Genomic DNA, 22,317 nt, shown 5'->3' on the forward strand with positions numbered 1-22,317 from the left:
CATTCTTCTTTTAAGTTTCTGTAGTGCTAGGTGCAGAATCCTTTAAGCACAGGGCACATAAACAGCTAAAAACTTGCCCAGCAGCATGAAAGCAATCAGGGAGTAAGAAAGCAGTATCACTAAGTGACTCAGAACCTTGCTGCATGCCTAGCTAGCCTGGTTCAGGAATAAAGCCATCAGTCCCCAGTGCGTTAATGTCACCTCCTTCTGGCAAACTGCTCACAGAAGCCCTCACCTGTACCCATGCTGATATTCTGACATGCAGTCTGTAGGCCAGGGAAAGCTGGCTACCCTTCACTTTTACATAAAGAAATAGCTCATTGGGAACTATCTGGTTGATTCACATAGCTTTTCAGTTGGATTACTTCACATGAAGTTTCAAAATTTCTTATAAATCCCTTATAGAGATGTATTTTGTATTTGGAGGGGAGAGGGGCTGCCTGTCTCTGTGGTTTTTGGGGGGTGGTCATGTGTGCAGAGAAGCAAATTTAAGATTGCAAAGACATTTCAGATTTTTTGTAACTTACTACCTGCCAAGTGCTGGTAACTGTGAAGTGAAACTAAAGTGATCCCTGAATTTCATCTTTACTGAGGAAAACTTGTCCTGTCCTTCTGGGGACGTTGAATGTTCCTAGAACAGCACCACTGACTCTACAAGTGCTACAGCTCTCGGCTTCTTCCTTTGGGGATGCTTATCCATGGACTAAAACGTAGAGGGCTACTACAGTTTGAACCACTGTGTGAACTCATACAGTTACTGTGAAAGAAGAATAAAGTTACGGGTTGCTGGAAGGAAAGTGTGATGGAAAGCCCTTGAGATGAAGACTTTCTAAAGGGCAGATCAATGGGGGGAGGGAGGCTGCAGTCAGTAGTCCAATTAATGACTAAAGGTGAAGATGACAAGTTTCAGGGGTAGCTGCTCTCAAAATTCAAAATTTGGGGCACATTTTTACCTCTGTAATATACCAGAAACTGAAAGGGTGAATTCTCCACAATTGCATTTGAGGGCAGTATTGCATATCAGACAAAAAAACCTGATCAGCATTAGTAGATAAGGCTGTACCTATGACCACAGTAGCTGTCAAGTAGGGTCTAGAGATAACAACCCAACAATTCTTTGTTTTGGGAAGCAATTCCATTCTTCTATGAATACATATTTATGAAATTTGGAACAGATATTTTACCGTGTTCAATACCTTTTAACAGAGGAAGAGACAAGTGTATGAATCAAACCTGATAAACAACGGCTTGCAACTTGAAGCAACGAGATCGGTGAGTGCTCTTCTCTGTGTGAACGGCTGTGTCTGAGAGCAAAGCTGCCCCTATGGGAATAAGGAAACCGGGTATATGAATTTACTGTAACATTTCTCTCCTCTCAGGAGAAAAAGGCCCACCATTTTTCTGTCAGTAGTGTCTCTGTGATCTGATGCGAAATCTTTTAAACTTTGTGTCTGTTCCTTCCTCTGCAAAATAAAAGTTGGGAATCTGGGAGATTACACAGGTTGTGTTTGCTCAGCGCTTGGAAGATAAAAATTACTGGCTATACTCAGAGGAGAGGTTCTCCCCCCACTTTGACTCTGTAGGACGTGTGGGAAGCCAGTGGGTGTCTGGGGTGGAACACCCCTGCCAGAAGAGCAGTGACCCTACTCCCCGCAAGGCCTGGCACACCGTGCAAGCGGTTGTAACTCTCATGCTTTGTATATTTTGGGCTGTGATGTCGCCTGCAGGCAGTTCAAGAGCGCTGTGATGATGCACACCAGCTGCCGGAGCCGCTGCCTCTTGCAGGGAGGGTTGGGGTTCCTCAGAGCCCCCTTCCCTTCCTGCCCTGTAGGGCTGCAGCGCTCCATCCACGTCCTCCTGTCCAGGAGAGTCACCTCCAGTCTAAATTGGTTGTCGTTTGGTAGTCTTTAGTGAGCTCCAGAAAAGGTCGCTTTGCCTCTTCCTCCCAAATCAGACTCAGAATCCAAGGCATCAGGGTATTTATTTGATTTCTGCCGCGAGGGCTCCTGCTGCACATCCGAGGATGCGGTCTGGCTCTTCACATTCGCAAGAAAGTAAACCGTTTGCTGGAAGTCTGTCGTGGCCCTCTTGCAGTTTTCAATAGTTCTGCCACGATCAGGACTGAAAAAAATTTTGAAACTGGAAATTTCCCCAGGCTAGATCAGATACCTGAGCGATGTTCCTGAGCCAACGAGCTTCATCATGTAATTTCACGAGGCTGCAGCTCACTAACGCAGGGCATCAATAGAAGGTCTACAGGCCATGCGTAGACTGGAGACAAGAGTAGCTGTCAGGGTTCCTGCTGCCTACTGGTGCTGGTTTTGGCGTGCAACTGGGAGCAAATGTGCCCCGAGCTGTCTTTCCCAGCAGTCTTGGCTGATTTCCCTCTCCCCGTTCTCCCTGTGAAGCTGGGAATTCACGCTGCCCAGGAGCACCCGTGGGTGCCTAGCCTGCTTTCATCAAGTCACGTCACCCTGGGGTTGAACTTGAGCTGCTGGGGAGTTATTGGCAGCTCCAAAGCCACAGCTGCCCTGCCAGGCTACACGTACAAACACTCCTAATTAACCCGTGTGGGAGAAGTGTTGTTAAACTTAAATTGCTTTGTGAAATACTTTGCAGAGTTGTAAACATTAAGCATTAAGGGAACATTTAGCTGTCTTTTTTAATATACTTTTATATGCCTTTATATGCTCGAGTGTGTCCACCTCACGTCAGTGCTTTTACAGAAGCTAATGATGTATTTGCTAAGATGGACAATGAATGCATCTTTGAATAGATCATCTATGAGATGTAAAAAAAAAGAAAATTCTGGATAGTTTAAGAACGGTTATGAAAAATCTTTGCTTTCATTTCCTTACACACGTATTTTCAATATTCTTTCACTTTAGGTTTTGGATGAAAAACTTATTTTTGTGAAAGTGCATGCACCTTGGGAAGTGCTGTGCATGTACGCCGAGGTTATGCACATCAAATTGCCTCTGCAACCCAATGACCTGAAAACGCGAGACTCAGCTTTCAACTGGTTTAGTAGACTCTTCAGAGTGGATGAAAATATCATCAAACCCGAGCAAGAGTTTTTCACTGCCCCTTTTCAAAAGGAACATTTGTCTAACTTCTATATTCAAGACAAAGACACATTTTTCAATCCTGCAACTAGAAGCCGAATTGTAAGTCTGTGGAGTATTTCTAGCATTTAATCTTAAAAAGAAACGATTCCTGTAATCAAATCAGTGCAATTACCTTCACGAAAGCATCCTGAAAAATTAGAAATATTTGGGATGCAATAGTCCTGTGTTATTTATGAAGCAGTCTGGGCAATCCAGAAGGAAAACATACCTTACATTTGTCCCATTTATGTTCCACCTGAATTTAAAGGAGGGATTTGAATGGTTCATATATCCAGTGCAATTAATTTTGTCTGCACCGCCTACCCTTTCCTGACTCAAGTAGATGCTGAAACAGGCATAGCTGTGTATGATTACTTCCAGGTTGCAAGAGACACAAATATTTTCTAAATTTCAGGTTCATTTTATCCTGTCCCGTGTGGAATATGCAACTAAAAACAACGTGAAAAAGTTTGGCATTAACAAATTACTGGACACAGGAATCTACAAAGCGGCATTTCCCCTTCATGATGTAAGTCCAGTGCTTGTAACTAAAATGTATTTTGAAACAGAGGTCTGCACTGTTTCTATGGGGTTTATATCAAAAGATACAAGCACTATTGATTGCCTCACTCCTTGACTGGTTGTTATATCCACATATTAGAATAGGACACAGTTTGGCTAAACAGGTTTTCTTCCAAAGCACTATTGGTTAAAAATGTAGCTCCGTAACTGAAAAACAATATATTTCATTTAGGAGGTGTTAACCTTATATTCTCTGGGAGATGTAGTTCAGTAAAGTGCCTGGCCTGAGTGATCATTCCCATGATGCACTGTATCATCGGTTCTAAATCAATTTTAACATTGTCTCTTTTTTCATTATTAAAATTCCTGTAAAATATCAACATTGTTAATAAAGATGTAGAATACAAATCTCATCTTAGGATGCGTGAATGTCTCACACAGTGGGAAACATTCCCACAGTTCCCAAACATGGTGACATATGTGCAGGGACACTCACGTTTCTGCAGGAAGGCTCTGTCTGGCCAGTCCAACACCTCAGAGGTAGTGTCAGAATCGTCTGGAGAAAAGTTTAACTAGGTTGAATTTCATCTTGCAATAAGATGCAAGCTTTTGTACCTACACTTCTGAAGCTTTTTAAAGTAGATCATTTAAAAAAGCAAGTTATCTGAAAACTGTTTTGTGTACAAAGGCTAGCAATAGCACAGAAAAAGAAAATGAAGGAGGAAAAAAAATCAGATTTCAGAATATTTGACTAAGGACAAAACTCCATGTGAGGCTGCAAATGGGATAAAGGAAGCAAAGACTGCATTATATATTATATACCCACACCCCCACACCTCCTCCCCATCAGAGCCACCGTTCTGTGTCTGAGGTGTGTTCTGTTGAGGAGATACTGAGAACATGGGAGGTCAGGAATGGTAACTGCTTCAGCTGTTTGGACTCTGCTTAACATATTCAGGAGGCTTCCAAGGATTTCAAGGAAATCTTTAAGGCAGAATCAAGACAAATCATGTTTTTTGTAAGTGACCCAAAGCTTTGCAGGGTAGAATTAATAACATTGTGACTATCCATTTTTAAGGTTTCCTTTTAAAGATTTAAAACCTGCCTTGCAGGCTATTTCTATCATGGCATGGGGAATTTGGAGTCGGTATGCCTAGTAATTAATGACTGTCTTTTTACACAATTAAAATTATATATCACAGCTACTGTGAAAATCAAAAGTAGCCTATAGATTTCTACAAATGTCACTTGTCTTCCTGTATCACAGATATAGAATGGAAAATTCCCTCAAATAAAATAGGCTTTATTGAAATAGGTTTTCAAATAACCTAGTAAAAAATACAAGGATTATCTCCATGTGAACTCTCTTTTAAATTTAAAACAGAGACTGGAAGCCCTGGATTTATGCGTCAGACTTTCCAGCCTTCATTCTAGTACAATATTATTTTGAAGCAAAGCATGTTAGCATGTTAGAGCTACTTAAAATCAATTTTAATTCAGTCCTGTGCTCTAATTAGAATGGATCCTTTCCTATTTTCTATGCATAAGTGCCAAGACGCTGACATGTGCTTAGATTTAAGTTCATTATGAGTCTCTGTTATTTTCAGCTCACATATGTAAAGCGTTTGCTTTAGCATTAGGTGCCTTTCTGACAACCTTTATCCTGAATCCTGGTGCACTCCCAGAGCTGCCTTCCTGCTCCTTTTCTGGCTTGCAGTGAGACTGGGCAAAAAGGCTATTCCAGACTCTGGGTTCATGGCACGGAGTCTGCAGAGATGAGATCCGTGCTGCTTAGATTAACGGTATCTTCTTCCCACGCTCTTTCTGTTTTGCAGTCTAGTTTTAGGCACCTGTCAACCGATCCTGACTGCCCAAGTGAACGATATCTTCTCTACAGAGAATGGGCTCATCCTAAAAACATTTTCAAACTGCAGCCCCTGGACTTCATCAGGTTAGTGTGACCGAGGCTGGGCTAATGCAGAGGCAACTAGGAATTTACATAGCAGGTCTGGTTTTGGGGACATCAGAGCGGCACAGCTCAGTACTGAGGGCAGGTACATACATCCGCACCAGTTCACGCATGTAAGCATACTTTGAGCACAGTTTCATGATAAACCAATTTATGAAAAGGCAATCACTTAAAATTTTTCTTTGCAAGGTATGATCTTTCTCTCTTTTTCCTTTTTTTTTCCCCTTCCTATCCTCTTATAAAAGCATAAAAGTGGTGATAGAAATACCCAGCTGTAATACTTCTGCAATCACAAAGTTCAAACTGGAGGAATATGACCATATGAATTGGCACAAAATGTCTGAAATGAAGAGCCATTTGAAACAGAAATGTGAATTTAGTAGCATTTCAGAAAAAAACCTTTACCTCCACAGGAAATACTATGGAGAAAAAATTGGAATCTACTTTGCTTGGCTGGGGTTTTACACTAATATGCTGATCGTGGCTGCAGTTGTGGGAGTTGGCTGTTTTCTGTATGGATGCCTGACAAAGGACAACTGCACATGGAGGTACCTGATCAGGCCTATTTTAATATCACGTGCAATTTTGATCAGTCCCCTGCAGTGGGGAACTGTACGGGGTTTGCAAGGCACTGCATAATAAAAGAGGCAAAATGAAAGAGCCGGAGAACAACAACAGCTATGGATTTGAAGGTAAACACATAAAATGTGGGATAGAGGAATAATGGATGTCCATGGACCATTACAGTGGGACACATCTGAGAGTTTGTTTTTTCAGCATTTTCTTTATATTTTGCACTAGGTTCACCACACCTAGGGCAGCAACACGAAGAAAAGAGTGACAGTTCGAAGTCAAAACAAATTGCCATAACACATCTTTTTCACTGCGGTAATGCTTAAAGGAGATACCCAAAGACCTCAATAAAACCCCCAAAATTTCTTCCCTCTCTTTTGAGAGAAGAAAACGGGAAGAACAACAGCACAGAGGGCTTCAGCTGCCCAGGATACGTTGGGAGGAGAGGCACAGCCGTGACACAGATTCCCTCACCAGATCATGCCAAAATTCAACCATGGCACGACCCAGGGAAAACCGCCTGGGTCACTGTGCCAAATCGTCTACGGGCCATCACACTGTGTACCCCCTTCAGGCAGGGTGTTCATCTTTATAAAATGTGCTGAAGGGCTGTTCCGGAGCTCTGCTCCTGTGGCAATTTATACCCATTTAGCCTTATGCCAGTATTATCACTTAGTTAAATAGTTCATCTCCCTCCTTGGTGTTTACCCTGCTGATGTATTTGTAGAAAGCAATTACATCACGTTTCAGCCTCCACCACACTAGGTTGGTGCGTACTAGTTAGATGGCAACTTTTTTGCCATCTCTTAGGAGGTAGACCTGCCATGCCTTGAATTACCCTAGCAGCCCAACTCTGCATGTTTTCCAGTCTGATCCTCTTTAGAAGACCACAGGGACTAGGTAGCCATTTCAGTTCTGCAGGTCTCCCTTGCTCTGGTACGCTCTTCCTTCTCCCCTCACTCTTGCTATGATAGCACCTGTGAGCATGGAAGTGTGGATTTCCTATTAAATAATGTGAGATCTTTGAAGAATTGTTTTATTTTTAATGTGAGCAGTTCTGAGAATTGCCACCACGTACAATGGCTGGAAATTATTCTCCTCCCATGTCAACCATTTTTGAGATGAGGACTAAGAATGGAAATGGGGATGTGTTGCTGGGGTGGGGAGGGGGGATTCTTGAGAGATCACTGGTAAATTATTTCTCAATTCCCTGAGATTATGTGCAAAAAAGGACTAAAGAATTTAGTGTTGGTGAGTGACTGACTAGTTTTGTTTTTAGCCAAGAAGTATGTGATCCCAACATAGGAGGTAATATCATAATGTGCCCTCAGTGTGATAAAGCGTGTACCTACTGGAACCTCACCATCACCTGTGAATCATCCAAGGTAACTACTTTTACAGCTTATAGACATGCTATTGAACTTTAGTTGCAGTTTCTCTAGTACTGCATATAAAACAATGTTGTTCCTCCACTAATGTCCTGCAGAATTGCTAGAACTGTGCAAATAGTTGTGTCTTTTGATACAGTGACTGAACTTTGAAAAGTAAAAACAATAATCACTCCACTTTGATCTAAGATGAAAAAAATGTGGGTTTTTTATTTCACATAATCCCCAAATATGTGATATGGGACTAAAGGGGGTTTTTAATCAAAAATTAAACACTTTGGTTTCATTTGAGGGTACGTTTTCCTTTGGGGGCGGGGGAAAGAAAACCCACATTCAATTATTAAATCAGTAGCTCTGAATCGATTTTGCTAAGGAAATGTTTAAAGCATGTTTTGACATTTCTAAATTCTGCCCCATCCCTCCCCAAAGAAGTTATCTGGATCCATGCCTTGAATTTAACCTGTGTTGTCAAGCAGGAGACGGGTACATGGAGAGGCTGATGTGGGCCGTGACAGAAGCTGTGACACAGCCATGTCCTGTTAGATGTGATACAGCCAGACTGATTTGGTTTTATTTTATTTTAATTAAAAAATATTTAATTATACAAATGATGTTTCAAAATCAGGAGAACTGAGTGCTAATTCTCCCTCACATTGATAATTTGTGGTGTTATTTATTTTTTATTAAAAATTTAAAAAATTAATTAATGTTGTTTATATTTTTAATTCTGGGCTTTGCATTTAATTTCCTTAATTTACTGGAGGATGGTGTATGTTGACAGAAACTGAGGAAACCCTATCAATAAAGATTGTTTATTAAACTACATAAAAGCTACGAATCAACATGTTCAGTAAGCAGCTTCTGTTCTGGGTCAGTGTAGAAGAAAAAAAATGGTCGATTATATTTTAAGCCTTTTTTTCTTTTCCATTTTTCCAGAAACTCTGTATATTTGATAGCTTTGGAACACTGGTGTTTGCAGTATTTATGGGCATATGGGGTAAGTCAATTTCAACAACTGTGGTTTGTCATCTAATTTTGGCCAAGCCTCCAGCATCAGCCAAGAAAACATGGATAAATTTGCAACAACTTCATTTTCTAGCACTCAGGAATTCACTAGTAGGTAGTTCCATAGAAGATACGTACATTCACAGGAACTCTTTTTTAGCAGCATAAGAAAACAGAAAATTGTAGAACTTAAAGTTGTTTTTCAGTGTCTGTTTTGTTTCATTTGATTTGGAGAAAAGTCCGAGAGAAGTGATTAGAGCTGCCTCATGTTCATCCAGCAGGAGCCAGCCACATGCTTAAGTATATCTGGCAGAGGAGCTGGTTTTTTTCCAAAGCGTTTTGGAGCTGCCTGTGCCTATTAACAGCTGTGTGACTGTGCAAGGCAATTGAAAAATAGTCATTTATCATGTTTCCCAGGAATTTTTTCCTCCTGTCTTTTTTTAAGAAACTGATTGTAAAAAGTGTAGTAGTTACAAGCACTAGATTTATCTTTTAGCAGAGAAAATGTATCTGAAACCAGGATGTTTCCCATGGGTGAAACCACTTGGTGCTGTATTCAAGGCATTAGGCAAGGTCTATTTTCCCAGAAATGGTTTCATTTGTTCATATTATGAACTTTGTTAACTGGCTTTTATTGCACTGTCTTATCCAGAAATTACCAAAATAAGCTCAACATTAGTTCTGTATACAGGACACTATAGAGAAAATAACTCATGTAACGTTTTGAATTCATATGTAGGCTGACAAGAATACATATTTTGCTTTCTTTGTAAAACACATTGTATTTTTATTTTCCAATGATGACCTAAAGTGCTTCAAAATAGATACTGCTTTAAAGAAATATAAGATGAAACATATCATTTCAAAAAGAAGATTTCTTTCAAAATATATGCTAAAATCAAAATACCAGTAGGATATTCTCTAAATAAAAGAAAATTAGAAGTTTGATACTAATGTAATCTTCTCCTGTCATCTGAATAGTGAATTTATTTGCAATTTGCTTTTTAATTAAAATTGTGTTTCCTGTTTTGAAGAATGGTTCCAAGAGTAATAATTACAAAGTTAAGCTGCATGGTTATAGTGATGGCTGCAAGGTCTATTAGTATTCTTGTCATAAGTCCACTATATAAAGAGGTGAACTGTATTACAGAAATTCAGTCAAAATTGTACTGAATCCAAACGACCCATGGTCCTGGTGCAATTCCAGCTGTAATTTTCATCTTGCTCTAATACTTTTTTAGACCTCCTGGTCAAAAACAATTAAAATCATATCAGATTTTTAGATATATTATTGCATCATTATCATCAATACACTTTTAATAATTGCTTTTTTTAGTCTATTCCCTTCAAAGGTCTTAAAGGACTATAAAACAGCAGGGAATTTGGCCTCAGGAATTAGTCCTCTATACATTAATGCTCTGGACCAACACTTCTGCCACTTCTCCCATGATGGTATGATTAGATTGGCAAAGGTCATGAACAAGAGGCAGCTTCCACTTCACTTGCTGCCACCAGTGGATCCCCTCCCTGAACAAGATCAGTTAAACAAACAAATGTTCTCCAACTTTTCAGCCCTTGGTGACACAGCTTCAGAGGCAGAATGCCCAAGCCATACTGAATGGCAGTGTTGAGGGACACGCAAAAGGGGACACCACAAATTACCAGTGTGAGGGGTAATTAGCACTCGGATCTCCTGATGCTGAAACGTCGTTTGCTTCCACTGTTAAAAAAAATGCTGGTTCAAAACAAAAGGCAAATGTCAAATCCAGTAGCCGCTCCTTCCCTGCTCTGAAAGACACAACTTGGCTGCTGGCTTATTTTAGCTAGCAGAAGTTTTCTTTGCATTGGGGCTGAGAGAGCTGTCCCCATGTTATGTGCCCTTCTTTCACTGTTAGCACAGAGGCTATCGCAGAGGGAAGTCCTGCACTTCTGGATTTGCAGCTGGAGCAAATCAGTACAGCCTGTAGCTTCCTGTGATTTGGGCTGGGCAGCAGTTTCAGCTTTATGGACGACTAATCTTGCTCTGCAGGAGAAGGCAGATGCGATCCTCTAGCCCACTGCTTGGAATGGCCTTTGTGCTTCTAAGCATGAAGTAGCAGAGAAGTCCTGGTGAAAGAGGCCCCTGAATAATCAGGGGAGGAGGGTTTCCTAGGGTTTTGCCCGTGTGCAGATGCCAAGGACGTCTCACAGCCCAGCCCATGGAGTTTTCTCGTTTTTAAATGCTTCAGTTTGGGGTTCATTGACCACACCTGATTTTGGAAATAACCTTTAGTGTTTGGACTTGTAACCACATGCCATTGGTGTTTCATCATTCAGGATAAGGGGCCAAACTAATAAAAAAAAAACACTTTCAGGGTTAATTACTCCCAGACAATGGGAGTAATGAGGAGTGCAGGGATGGGATACTAACTCCTCCTGGAGGCAGTGCTGCAGATCCACACCACTCAGTCTGAGGATGCACTGTCGTCAGTAAAAAGGTATCTGGGTGTACCAGGGAGCGTGGCACTGACACCCGTTGTCCTGAGCCTTCTCAGCTGGGTCTGTCGTTGCCTCTGCCGCCAGATCTGCCTGCTTCATGTCTTGGGACAAGGTAATGAGTTTGGCTGGGTTCATGTCTAGCCAGTACCACGTAGGCATCTGTGTACTTGGTGCCCCGGCGCTTCCAGTTGTAGGAGCACACACAGTCCAGGGAAATGGCTGCCCAGCCCAGAGAGTTTCTAAGCTCCATGCCATGCAAAAAGAGCTGCAGCCCCTTCAGATTCCTGCTAGTGAGGAGGAAAGGCAGCTGTGTTTAAGCAGCTTTACCTGAATCATCATTGGTTCTCGTAGTCTGCAAACTGATAATTTGTCCACACAAAAATTGCAGACCGAATGAACGTGAGCTTCTCCCTGTGGCAATTTTTGGCATGCTGAGTTTTTCTTTTCTAGGAGTCCTGCACTCTCCAGCATTTTGTCTTCACCTATCCAACCAACTTGATTTCTTATGCACCCCATGATAAACTTTTTCAAAAGCAGTCTATAATATGAAATCCGAAGTGGCAGAAAGCAAATAAATGTATATGCATCCTTCAGCATATGCTTACAACACCGTTTACCTCAGGTTTCTCTTATTAAATATATTCTCTTATTCTCTTATTATCTATATATCCAAAGCAATAATTGCATAAAGGAGTAGATCCAGTTATTTTCACTATTGCATTAGCCAATAAGGGTTTTGTTCCATGTCTGTGGAAAGCTGTATGGAAAACTGAGCCACATGTTATAGGCCAGGGGTCAAGCAGTGTCCAACGCTCACATGGTATTGCTCACTCTCTTTATCTTCTGGATAGTTACTTTGTTTTTGGAGTTTTGGAAGCGGCGGCAGGCTGAACTGGAGTATGAATGGGACACGGTTGAGTACTTAGAGCAAGAAGAACAAGTTCGCCCAGAATACGAAGCTCGATGCACTCATGTAGTAATGAATGAAATCACACAGGTAAGGAATATTTTGATAACTGGTGATGGCTACTGCAATAGACATGTTGTGAGAGGACACTATGAATGTGGTGAATCTGGACTAGAGCTGTATAAATCAGCAGTGCTTCAAGGAGAGTTGATAAGCTGGCCTGGAAATAGTGAACTTATAAAGTACAGATGCATGGCAGGGAATTTATACCTAACTGTAGGCACCTTAAAGTAGTTGCCTGTTTGAGGAGGTTGCACTGCTGAGGTTCCTGTGTCATAAATAAACAGAAGTAGGCATCATCCCCAGCTTAGGAGACTAAGTCTACTTTATTAAATCCCCCAAGAAATGATTCAGTGTTGCTGCCAGAGGCCAAGATCACAGAGCATTTGCTATCTTTGCCTAAGAATGCACCAGGAAAAAAGGGTGAAATAGAGGGAAAGTCATTACATTATGCATCATGCCAAGACTGTTTTTTTAACCAAAGATGTTTCTGTTTGAAACATGTATAAATAGGTATTGTTGCTAAGTCCATGTGGATGCAATTACGATTAATAACAGCAAACTCACAGGGACAAGGATAATCCTCATTTCAATGAAATAGGATTCATATTTATGAGGATCTTAGTTTAGATCTCTATTTATTATACATTTTGAGTAGCTTTAGCTTCAGTAGCTCACTCCAGTTCAGCTTCACTTTTTATTATTCTCTGTCAATATATTACTCTGGCGTTTATCTGATCATTTGCATTGCTTTCACATTCCATCCACATTATACTAATGTTTATTAGAGGGCACTTGTAAAGTTTCAAAATTAACTGCCATGGTTGAAACTATCCTATATAGATCTTCTTTTTATATCTTGTACTACAAAAAACCTGGTTCTGTTTAAAAGCTTATAAACCTATGCCTCCTTTAATGTATAAAGGCATAGCTAGAAAGTTCTTTTCAGACAGTTCAAAGAGTGAAGAATATGCTAAAACATAATGATCTTGATCCTCAAGAGATCCTATAAAGACTCGGTGAATTTTCACACCACCATACTGAGGTACGCATTTTTCCTTGGGAAAGCCATCCCATTGTTCCCATGGGGTAAACTGGGAAATACAGAGATCGGGGACCAAAATCTTAGTGCCTGCTAATTTTAGCCAAGGAGGTTTCAAAGATAATGACCTTGGATGCCATGGTCAGCAGAGAAGGATGCGTCCATTAAAGAGGACTATGCACCGTGTCACAGCTGAAGTCAGTGAGAGCTGAGGACACTCAGCGTCTATGGAAGTCATTTTTATCTTAGAATGGGCAACAAAAAAAGACACATGTAAAGGCAAGGCTTTTGACATCATGAATAAATGTGAGTTTCCAGGACAACAAAGCAGAAAAGGAAACAAAACCAGAGAATTCTTTCCGTTTTTCTGCCCTCAATATCATAAAGGGTTTAATTGCAGCACCCAAAAAATATGAAGAAAAGCTTGGGTGCATCCTTGATCTGCTTCTAAATCTTTTACAGCAAGAAGAACATGTACCATACACTGCCTGTGGGAAGTGCATAAGGATGACTTTCTGTACAAGTGCAGTCTTCTTCTGGGTAAAGTTCTCCTCTTATTCTTTTACCTCATGAATTCAATTCTCTAGTAAGTGTCTAAAAAAAGATCCTCCTGAACTGAACAAAAGGTAACAAAGGAACAGGTTCAGTTGGATTTCCATCTGATGCATAATCCAAGCCTGTAAGGTATGGACCCACATGGAGAAGGTAGCTGTAGTCACCAAATACTCGTTAGCTTACAGTCGACAGAAAATACGTCATAATATTCTGCAGTTGTAGCTTGTGAGTTATGCCTGTGAATGTGGTCCTCTTCCCTCATTATTTGAAGATAAATGTCTTGCTTTGCTTTTGGGGGCGGGGGGGGGGGGGAGGGGGAAAGCCTTTGGTTTTTATGCTCTCCTCCCTGCCAGTTTCTATCCTACCTGTTCCAGCCATTTGTTTCAATGTCGTGTCTCACAGTCCTGGGCCTCTTTCAGGTTTTTCATTTCATGTAACAGACCAAAGCTGGATGTTCTCTAATCTTCCAGAGCTGCTGCTTTAATTACAACTAAAACTTGAAAGCAGTCCAGTCACCCATGAAACAATATCTAACATGGTGAGCATGCCCAGAGAGGTCAGCTTGAAAAGCTCGGTGGTTTAGCATGCTGTAGCCCAAACAGCAGCTGGAAAAGACCTCATCCTAGGAGACAGGAGAGAGATAGAGTGGTGGCTGGCAGCCCAGGGGAGCCTCAGCATTAACACTTCTGAAACACAAAGGAAAGAATACTGGCTTGCTGTTGGATTTAAATAGGCAGGACTTCAGGTTGAAGGGAAGAGATTTGGTCTGGGTTTGTCATTTGTGTTCCTGCACTCTTTTTATGCGCAGGGTAAGGGGGAGGTAGGTGGATTCATGGCAGTTTGCGGAGATAGTGGAAAAAAGATTCACAGCTCTGTGGACCTCAATCTGAGTAATAGCTAGAGAACTAGCAAGAAATAAAAGCAGGAGGAGAAGCAGAAAGAGGGAAGGTGGCAAGCAAGATGGGGTGCATGGATCATTATTACGACTCCTGCAGATTACATGACTTGGCTTAAAATTTGTCTGTTCCTTTCAGGGGTCTGTAGTTTGTAACATTATCACACAAAAGAGAAGGTACAACCCCTTCCATAATCAATGTAGACTTGCTAGTACATTTGCCATCCTACTAATTGCCCAATGTCAAAAGAGGGAGATATCTTCTATCACATGCCTCAAGGCGTAAGATTTGATTACGCATCTCATTATCTTTGCTCGCATCGGTACAAACCTTGTTATTAGTCATAAAACAGACCATCTCTTTTCTTTCCTGCAGATTGACTATGCTGCATGAAAAAAAGGCTTTTTTTATGGATTCTGTATTTATTGCCTTCTATCTTATTTGATCATCCTCTTGCGATGGAATGACAGGCACACAATTGGTTTCCTTTTGCCTATTGTAAAAAGTGTTACAAACTCACTTCTTCCTAAAGCAAATGGTTCAACATTAACATCTTTCTTGCGCTTCCTTGGCAGATTCTTTTGATTATTGCTTCAGTTATTGGAATCATTGTCTACAGGCTCTCGGTTTTCCTGGTGTTTTCTGCAATGTTGTCACAGCACATTAGTGGAACGGAGACGATCCTCAAGTACCTGACTCCGCAGACAGCCACTTCAGTAACTGCTTCACTCATCAGCTTTATAGTCATTATGGTTCTCAACGTTGTCTATGAAAAAATGGCAATCCTGATTACCGACTTCGGTATGCCACTGCTGTACCTCAGATAGAAACTTGGGGTAAAATAGGAAGAAAAAATACCATGTACATGTATAATAAGAACTCCAATAAATGAACACCTGTACCACATATTTCAGAATTTTCCCACCAAGTCATACAATACCATCTAGAAATTTTCAAATACGGATTTTCTCAATATCAAAGGAATATGATATTCAGCTCTTTGCCTGAAAACTCCTTGTATAGACAGCATGAAAGATCAATTGTTTACAGTTTTGTGCTTGTGAAACAGACAAAGCAAAGAAAATTACTATAATAACCAAGCTTTATGAAAACAGATCTGTAACGCATAATGCATTCAATTACATTAGCTTTTGTTTATGGGGAAAATAGCTATTTTCTTGTAAATAAATGAAATAAGGTCACTGTTCCAAAGCTAGATACCATTCCCATGTTATTAAATAGATAAACAGTCACAAATATTATTATTCTTTATATCCAGGCCATCAACATTAAAGTAGCTATTTTACTTTAGATGTGTGAAGTAGTGCGGTGTTTTAATATAGTTTCACTTAATACTGTTTCATCAGTTCAAAGTGTTGCATTTGCATCTTTCCTGAGTGTGCTGGATTTGGGTGCTTTTTTTTTCCCTGAGTTATCAGAATTTTTGCTTGTTCTTTCTCTTTATTGTCAGGGGACAAGTTCTTTCCTTTTTACGACCCATATAGTTTTAGAATTAGCATAATGGTTACAGTATACATGGGAATTATGTACAATCTAATTTATAATGCTCAGTCATATTAAGGAATACAAGGCATACACATACTTTTCCAGCTGAGGCTCTAAAGCAGCTTGTATGTTACTTGTAGGTTGGCTTTTCTTTTTTAATTTGTTTTTTTTTTTTTCAATTGCAGAGCTTCCAAGGACACAGACTGATTATGAAAACAGTCTGACCACAAAGATGTTCTTGTTCCAGTTTGTCAACTACTATTCTTCATGCTTCTACATAGCCTTCTTTAAGGGTAGATTTGTAGGTCACCCTGGAAATCCAGTTTATTGGCTAGGAAAGTATCGCAATGAAGAGGTAAGAGTGTATCATAATGTTTGTTTTTAAACAGCAGGAGCCATTAGTCCAGGTATTTTGCTACAGTTAGGAGTGTATAACATAGTTGTACATATTTAACAGGAGGGTTCAAAAAGTGACTGCCTGCCAAGCCAATTGCCTCCTTAGTAACCCCTAGCATAAAAGAATATGCCGCGAGACCAGTTGCGCTTAGAAGTGTATTACGTGTACCCAGACAAGCTTGTTTTCCCATGGTCCAGCAATCTGTGAATTGGCACATAGGAAGGGGAGAACATCAGCAGAAGCATTCCTATTCTGCTGGGTGACCCTCTCCTCGTGACAGCACAGTACAGACCTGCATGACTTCACCTGGTATTTCACTCTTTCACTAGTGTCCTGTCAACCTATCATATGTGACCATACATGGCCTGGAATTGGCTTTTGCATACCTTACTGGAAAGGTTTGCCTAAATAGTCTTCTTGTATTGCTTTAAGAAATGTTCTCATAATAAACCAGGAATGCATTATTTTAAATGCTTCATCCGTGCCTGAAAAGTTACCCAACTTCAAAAATTTTTCCTGTCTCTCGTAACCTTCAGTGTGATCCAGGTGGATGTCTCCTCGAACTCACAACTCAGCTTGCCATCATAGTAGGAGGTAAAGCGATCTGGAACAACATTCAAGAAGTGCTTCTTCCGTAAGTTGAAGCTATTAAGTGATCTGCTTTTTCATATTTGAAAGATACTGCTTTTGCTTGATGTGTTCATGCATTTGGTCACTAAATTTGATAGGTGTGTATTGCATTCTCAAAAGCATCAGACTAGTTTTTTGGGGCCTTTTTAGACAGTTTGGATATTTTCGGTCTGGTAGCTCTGAGCTCCTGTCTCTGTCGTTCTGTTTGATTTTAGTTGTAATCAGAAATGCTTCCTTCCTCTGCAAATCAGACTCAATGTGTTTCGGGTTGGATACTTAAAACTGAGGCTATAGAGGCTCTGAAACTATTAAACTAAAAACTGTTGCTTAATATTGAGTGGATTGATTAGTTGTTATACATTGGGCTTTTTAAAGTCATGCATAAGTTACTAATTTAACTCATTTAGTTTTACAGTCATATTTGACATTCATAGTGCCTATAGGTTCTCTTTCAGTGGGGCAGATCTCTGGAAGGTCATGTTTTAATGTAAACAATAAGCAAAGTGCTAATCACGAATGCCCTACATTTAATTTAGGTTAAGATACTACTATCCAGGACTCTGTTCCTTCTCCCAGGACTTGTTCTTTATTTTATGCTGATCAGTGGCTGTTATGTTGCTTGGAGTAGGGAACTCCCAGTTTACTCATGCCCTCCTGAATGCCATAATCACCAGCCCATGGCATTGTATTCCCTCTGGCTGTGGTTCTTCCAAGCCCATGAATTGTGCTCCTTTGCTGCACTCACTTCAAAGCATGTCATAAATACTGTGTAGGGTTGAGGCTAGGGTGCTCTGCTGAGATACGGTGCCTCCCCAATGCTCTGTATATGCTGCTGGTTGCAGGATGGACCTGTACACCCATCCTTCTCTTCAACATCTTCTTTTAGCTGAGGAAGGGTCCCTAGACCTGCAGATGTCAGCTCCAGCCATAAACGACTAACTCCTCCTTCTGTGTACAGGAACTACATTCATCTGACCAGAATTTTGAATTCACTTCCCAGGGTGACAAGTAACATTTAGGTGTTGAAGTGCTGAGTATCACTTCTGGATCTAGTTCTTAACTGCTCCCTCATTCTGCATCTCTGCAAGTATAAAAAGAATCATTTTGTTTTTTTCTCTGTTGATAGACATTTGCCCCCACCTTCCTTTTTTTGAATATGGTTCTTTGACTGCTGAAAATGGCTACTGCCAATTCATCAGTTTTCTTAAATTCTCCTGCAAGCCTTTCAGATGAGATCAGCCTCACCTCAACCCCTGTGAAGGTGAAGGAGCAGCTAATCCTGGAAACTGTTTCCAGGCACACAAAGGACAAGAAAGTCATCAGAAGTAGTCAGCATGGATTCACCATGGGGAAGTTATGGTTGACTTGGTCACACTCAAAGAGTTGTGGTCAACAGCTCTATGTCCAGGTGGAGACCAGTGACAAGTGGTGTTCCTCAGGGATCACTACTGGGTCTTGTCCTGTTTAACATCTTCATTAATGATCTGGATGAGGGGACTGAGTGCTCCCTCAGTAAGTTTGTTGATGACACCAAACTGATAAGTCAGAGGGTTGTGCTACCACCCAGAGGGACCTTGACAGGCTGGAGAAATGGACTGACAAGAACCTCATGAAATTCAACAAGAGGAATTGCAAAGTCCTGCACCTGGGGGCCACCCAGCTGGAAAGCAGCTTGACAGAAAAGGGACTGGGGGTCCTGGTGGACACCAAGTTGAACATAAGCCAGCAAAATGCCCTCATTGCAAGGAATGCTAATGGCATCCTCAGCTGCATTAGAAGGACTGATGCCAGCAGGTCAAGGGAGGTCATCCTTCCCCACTACTCAGCACTGGGGAGGCCACACCTAGAGTACTGTGTCCAGTTCTGGGCAAGAGAGACGTGGACCTACTGAAGAAAGGTCCAGCAAAGGGCCAGAAGGATGATGAAGGGACTGGAGCACCTCACATATGAGGAGAGACTGAGAGAGCTGGGACTGGCCAGCCTCCAGAAGAGAAGGCTCAGGGGGGTTCTCATCAGTGTGTACAAATACCTGAAGGGCAAGAGTAAAGAAGAGGGAGACAGGCTAATCTCAGACGTGCCCAGTGACAGGACCAGAGGCAATAGGCACAAACTGAAACACAGAGGTTCCCTCTGAACATAAGAAAACACTTTTTCACTGTGAGGATGACCAAGCACTAGCACAGGTTGCCCAGGGAGGTTGTGGAGTCTCCATCCTTGGAGATACTCAAAAGCTGTCTGGACATGGTCCTGGACAACCAGCTGTAGGTGGCCCTGCCTGAGCAGTTGGGGTTGGAGCAGATGACCTCCAGAGATGCCTCCTAACCTCAACCATTCTATGATTCTGTGAATTTTGTGATCAGAAGGAATTCATCTGTCTAACCACAGGCTTACATTTAACTTGATTTTTTGTTACCTTCAATTTTACATGTCATTCAGCTGTACAACATAAGTATAAATCAGTATGATTCTGATATATTGCCCCTTCACACTCTTATTTATGGTTGTAAATAACCACTTTCAGGATAAGGCAACAGAAGATTATGCTCATGTTTGAAGGAAATTTTCAGTAATTCAAGAATAACTTAATCCACTGTTCAAAGCTATAGCAGCACAAATGTCAATTTTTTCCATTTACTGAACTTTTTAGGTTATTTTACCAATGTTAGTGGTCTTTTTCTCCCTGGCTGATAGTTGGGTTAAGAATCTAATCGGAAGATACTGTGCAGCTACTAGATCAGAAAAAGTTGTTCCACGCTGGGAACAGGACTACCACCTGCAGCCCATTGGAAAACTTGGACTGTTCTATGAGTATCTTGAAATGGGTAAGTAGCAGTTTAGTTTGGATTCCCTACCACTGCTGGATACAAACATGCTCTAAAGAAAATCTTCATACAAGCAATGCTTAATAAGTGTATACAGAGGAGACATGAATGTTTTCCAAGACAAGTTTTGATGAGCCATTACAGGTAGTTTTGCAGGCTTTTATTAAGCAGCTAAGCCTCAATCCAATTTATAAGTAGGAAGCAGCATGTGACTGTACAAGGAGGAGTATTGCTGCTTCTTTGCCCCATCCTCCAAGAAATGCACCCAGAAGGCAGACCGCTGCCATGTTCTGGTGTTGTACAGCAGAGCCCTGCGTCGGACTGCTCTGCTGGGGCTGTGCAGTCACCAGGACTTGCCGCTGGCCTCCTGGGAGCTGGCAGATCTCCGGTTTGTTGCTACAATCCGTTCTGTCACAGCATTGCCAGCGTACTTGTCGCAGCACTCGGACACCCATAAGATGATCGTTAGTCCAGGCTTTGCAGCACAGCACTGAGACAGATGATAGTAATTTGATTTCTGGGTCTTCGTGATGAAGACGTAAGAAAGAAATGGATGTTTAAATACCCAGAATAGTTCCTCTTGGTGTGTTGTGGCTTGTAACATTTTCCTGTCCCCTTCACCTAGCAGGTTTTTTCAGTACTGTTGTGCTCCTATCTTCTCATACAAAAGATTTGCTAGGAACTCGGCTACTCTTTCTTGTCTCTCTCTCCCACAGCTGAAGTATATAAAGTATACATGCTCATCCATGCTTATCTCCAGTAAGTGAAAGCCTCATCGACGTATGTAACCTCTCCCTTTGACAGTTATACAGTTTGGCTTTGTCACTCTGTTTGTGGCATCGTTCCCCCTGGCTCCTCTTCTGGCTCTTATTAACAACATGTTGGAAATCCGGTTGGACGCGTGGAAGCTGACGACCCAGTTCAGGCGCATGGTTACACAGAAGGCACAAGACATCGGTGCCTGGCAGCCCATCATGCAAGGCATAGCCATTCTGGCGGTGGTCACCAATGTAAGTACAGTGCCAACAGTTGCAAAAGACAAAATGCCTGCACTGCAGGTGTTACATCCAAATGTGGGAATGCCACGTGTGGCAATGTAGCACTTAAATGACCCTAAATGAATTACGAGCATCAGTCCCTTAAGACTTCAGCCGCTGTGAATTAGGCTCTCAGTTACTTTCCAGATGTTTTGGAAACAGAATATGGCTACTGTCTAAAATATTAGATCTAAAGAAAAGAAATTTTATTTAGAGTTGCTAGCCTTCAGAAAAATCTGTTACATGTGAAGACTATAGCCCATCTTTCCTAAAATTATAGCTCATAGAATAGAGACCTTTTCTTAGCTGTAGACAGTCTACAGCTAAATGCATGATTTTTGAAAAAAAATAGGTTGCAGTTTAGCTAAGTTACAATTGATTGTGGTTTCTAATTGTTACAATTCTTATGGTCAATGCCTTCATATTTGAATATGGCTTTAAGCAATTTTGCACTTAAAACAGAAATTCAGCTTCTTTCTTGTGTACTTAAAAATACAATCTGTGCTCAGAATTGCAGCACTTACCTTTTGAAGTCAGAATGAATTTTCTGAGAATTTGCAAATTAATCTGTTTTTCAGTTGGATTTAAAATTAATTTTAAAATAAGTTCTTTAAAATATTTAGAAATTTTTTTCTGATGAATATACTCCTAACAGTGAAGTTCAGACCTTTCAGATTTCCGATATCATTGATTTACCAAGATCTCATACATAGGCTGCATTGTGGGAAGAAAAATAATCCATTGGACTTTACCACTGTGAATTATTTGATTGCTTATTCTTAAACAGTAGCTAATATGTATTATCTTTCAAAAAACTCTCACTGCTGGCCTTTCTTAAAAGAGCAGTGACCCTTGGTTTCCTCTGCAGGGACAGTAGCACAACAGACTGTCCATAGTTAATAGCCTTTTTCAACAGGGTCACCATTTTCTGCTGTTATCGGTGAGATCAGGGATCCCTTCTGACACATTTAAAGGTAGTCACTTCCTCCAGGACCTTGCCCTTGCAGCAACAGTACCTTGTTTTCACTCAGTAGGAGTTTCTGGCGAAAGCAGTTGAGTCTAAAGACAAGAGTTTATCTTAGCCCAAGCTTTCGTAGGAGGCTCTGCCTATTTGAAGAATGGTGGACTTTGGGTAAGAGGAGGGAAATGGAGGTGAGCACTCTACTATAGTTGCTAACTCAATAGTTTGGGGACTTATTTCAAGTAAAAGAATAATTCAAATTTAAATAAGGACATGAACTTATAGCCCTGTATCTCAGGCATCTTCTATAGTCATTAGGTGCTTGGCGGGTCTGGGGTCTCAGCCCCAGGGGTTGTGCTTTACAGAAACAATATAGGGGTAGGTATGTGCACCTTCTTTTCCCACACCCAGATGAGTGTCCCTGCATATTCCTCTCTCTTCCCCCCCCCCCCCCCCTTCAAA

General features: G+C 41.1%; 1 protein-coding gene across 1 annotated transcript in view; it reads left to right on the top strand.

Annotated features, from left to right (window-relative positions):
• ANO6 (anoctamin 6) overlaps positions 1-22,317 on the top strand; it is a 47,011-nt gene that overhangs the window by 18,196 nt on the left and 6,498 nt on the right. Inside the window, exons 4-17 of the mRNA XM_010574114.1 lie at positions 1,207-1,272; positions 2,889-3,167; positions 3,523-3,636; positions 5,465-5,580; positions 6,012-6,146; positions 7,451-7,556; positions 8,496-8,556; positions 11,894-12,039; positions 13,514-13,591; positions 15,078-15,303; positions 16,194-16,363; positions 16,942-17,039; positions 19,727-19,857; positions 20,662-20,867. Of these exons, the coding sequence (XP_010572416.1) occupies positions 1,207-1,272; positions 2,889-3,167; positions 3,523-3,636; positions 5,465-5,580; positions 6,012-6,146; positions 7,451-7,556; positions 8,496-8,556; positions 11,894-12,039; positions 13,514-13,591; positions 15,078-15,303; positions 16,194-16,363; positions 16,942-17,039; positions 19,727-19,857; positions 20,662-20,867 (1,932 nt within the window). The remainder of the gene's footprint in view (positions 1-1,206; positions 1,273-2,888; positions 3,168-3,522; positions 3,637-5,464; positions 5,581-6,011; positions 6,147-7,450; positions 7,557-8,495; positions 8,557-11,893; positions 12,040-13,513; positions 13,592-15,077; positions 15,304-16,193; positions 16,364-16,941; positions 17,040-19,726; positions 19,858-20,661; positions 20,868-22,317) is intronic.

This window comes from Haliaeetus leucocephalus, unplaced genomic scaffold (assembly GCF_000737465.1).
Source record: "Haliaeetus leucocephalus isolate CR32 unplaced genomic scaffold, Haliaeetus_leucocephalus-4.0 Scaffold406, whole genome shotgun sequence".
NCBI classification, from domain to species: domain Eukaryota; kingdom Metazoa; phylum Chordata; class Aves; order Accipitriformes; family Accipitridae; genus Haliaeetus; species Haliaeetus leucocephalus.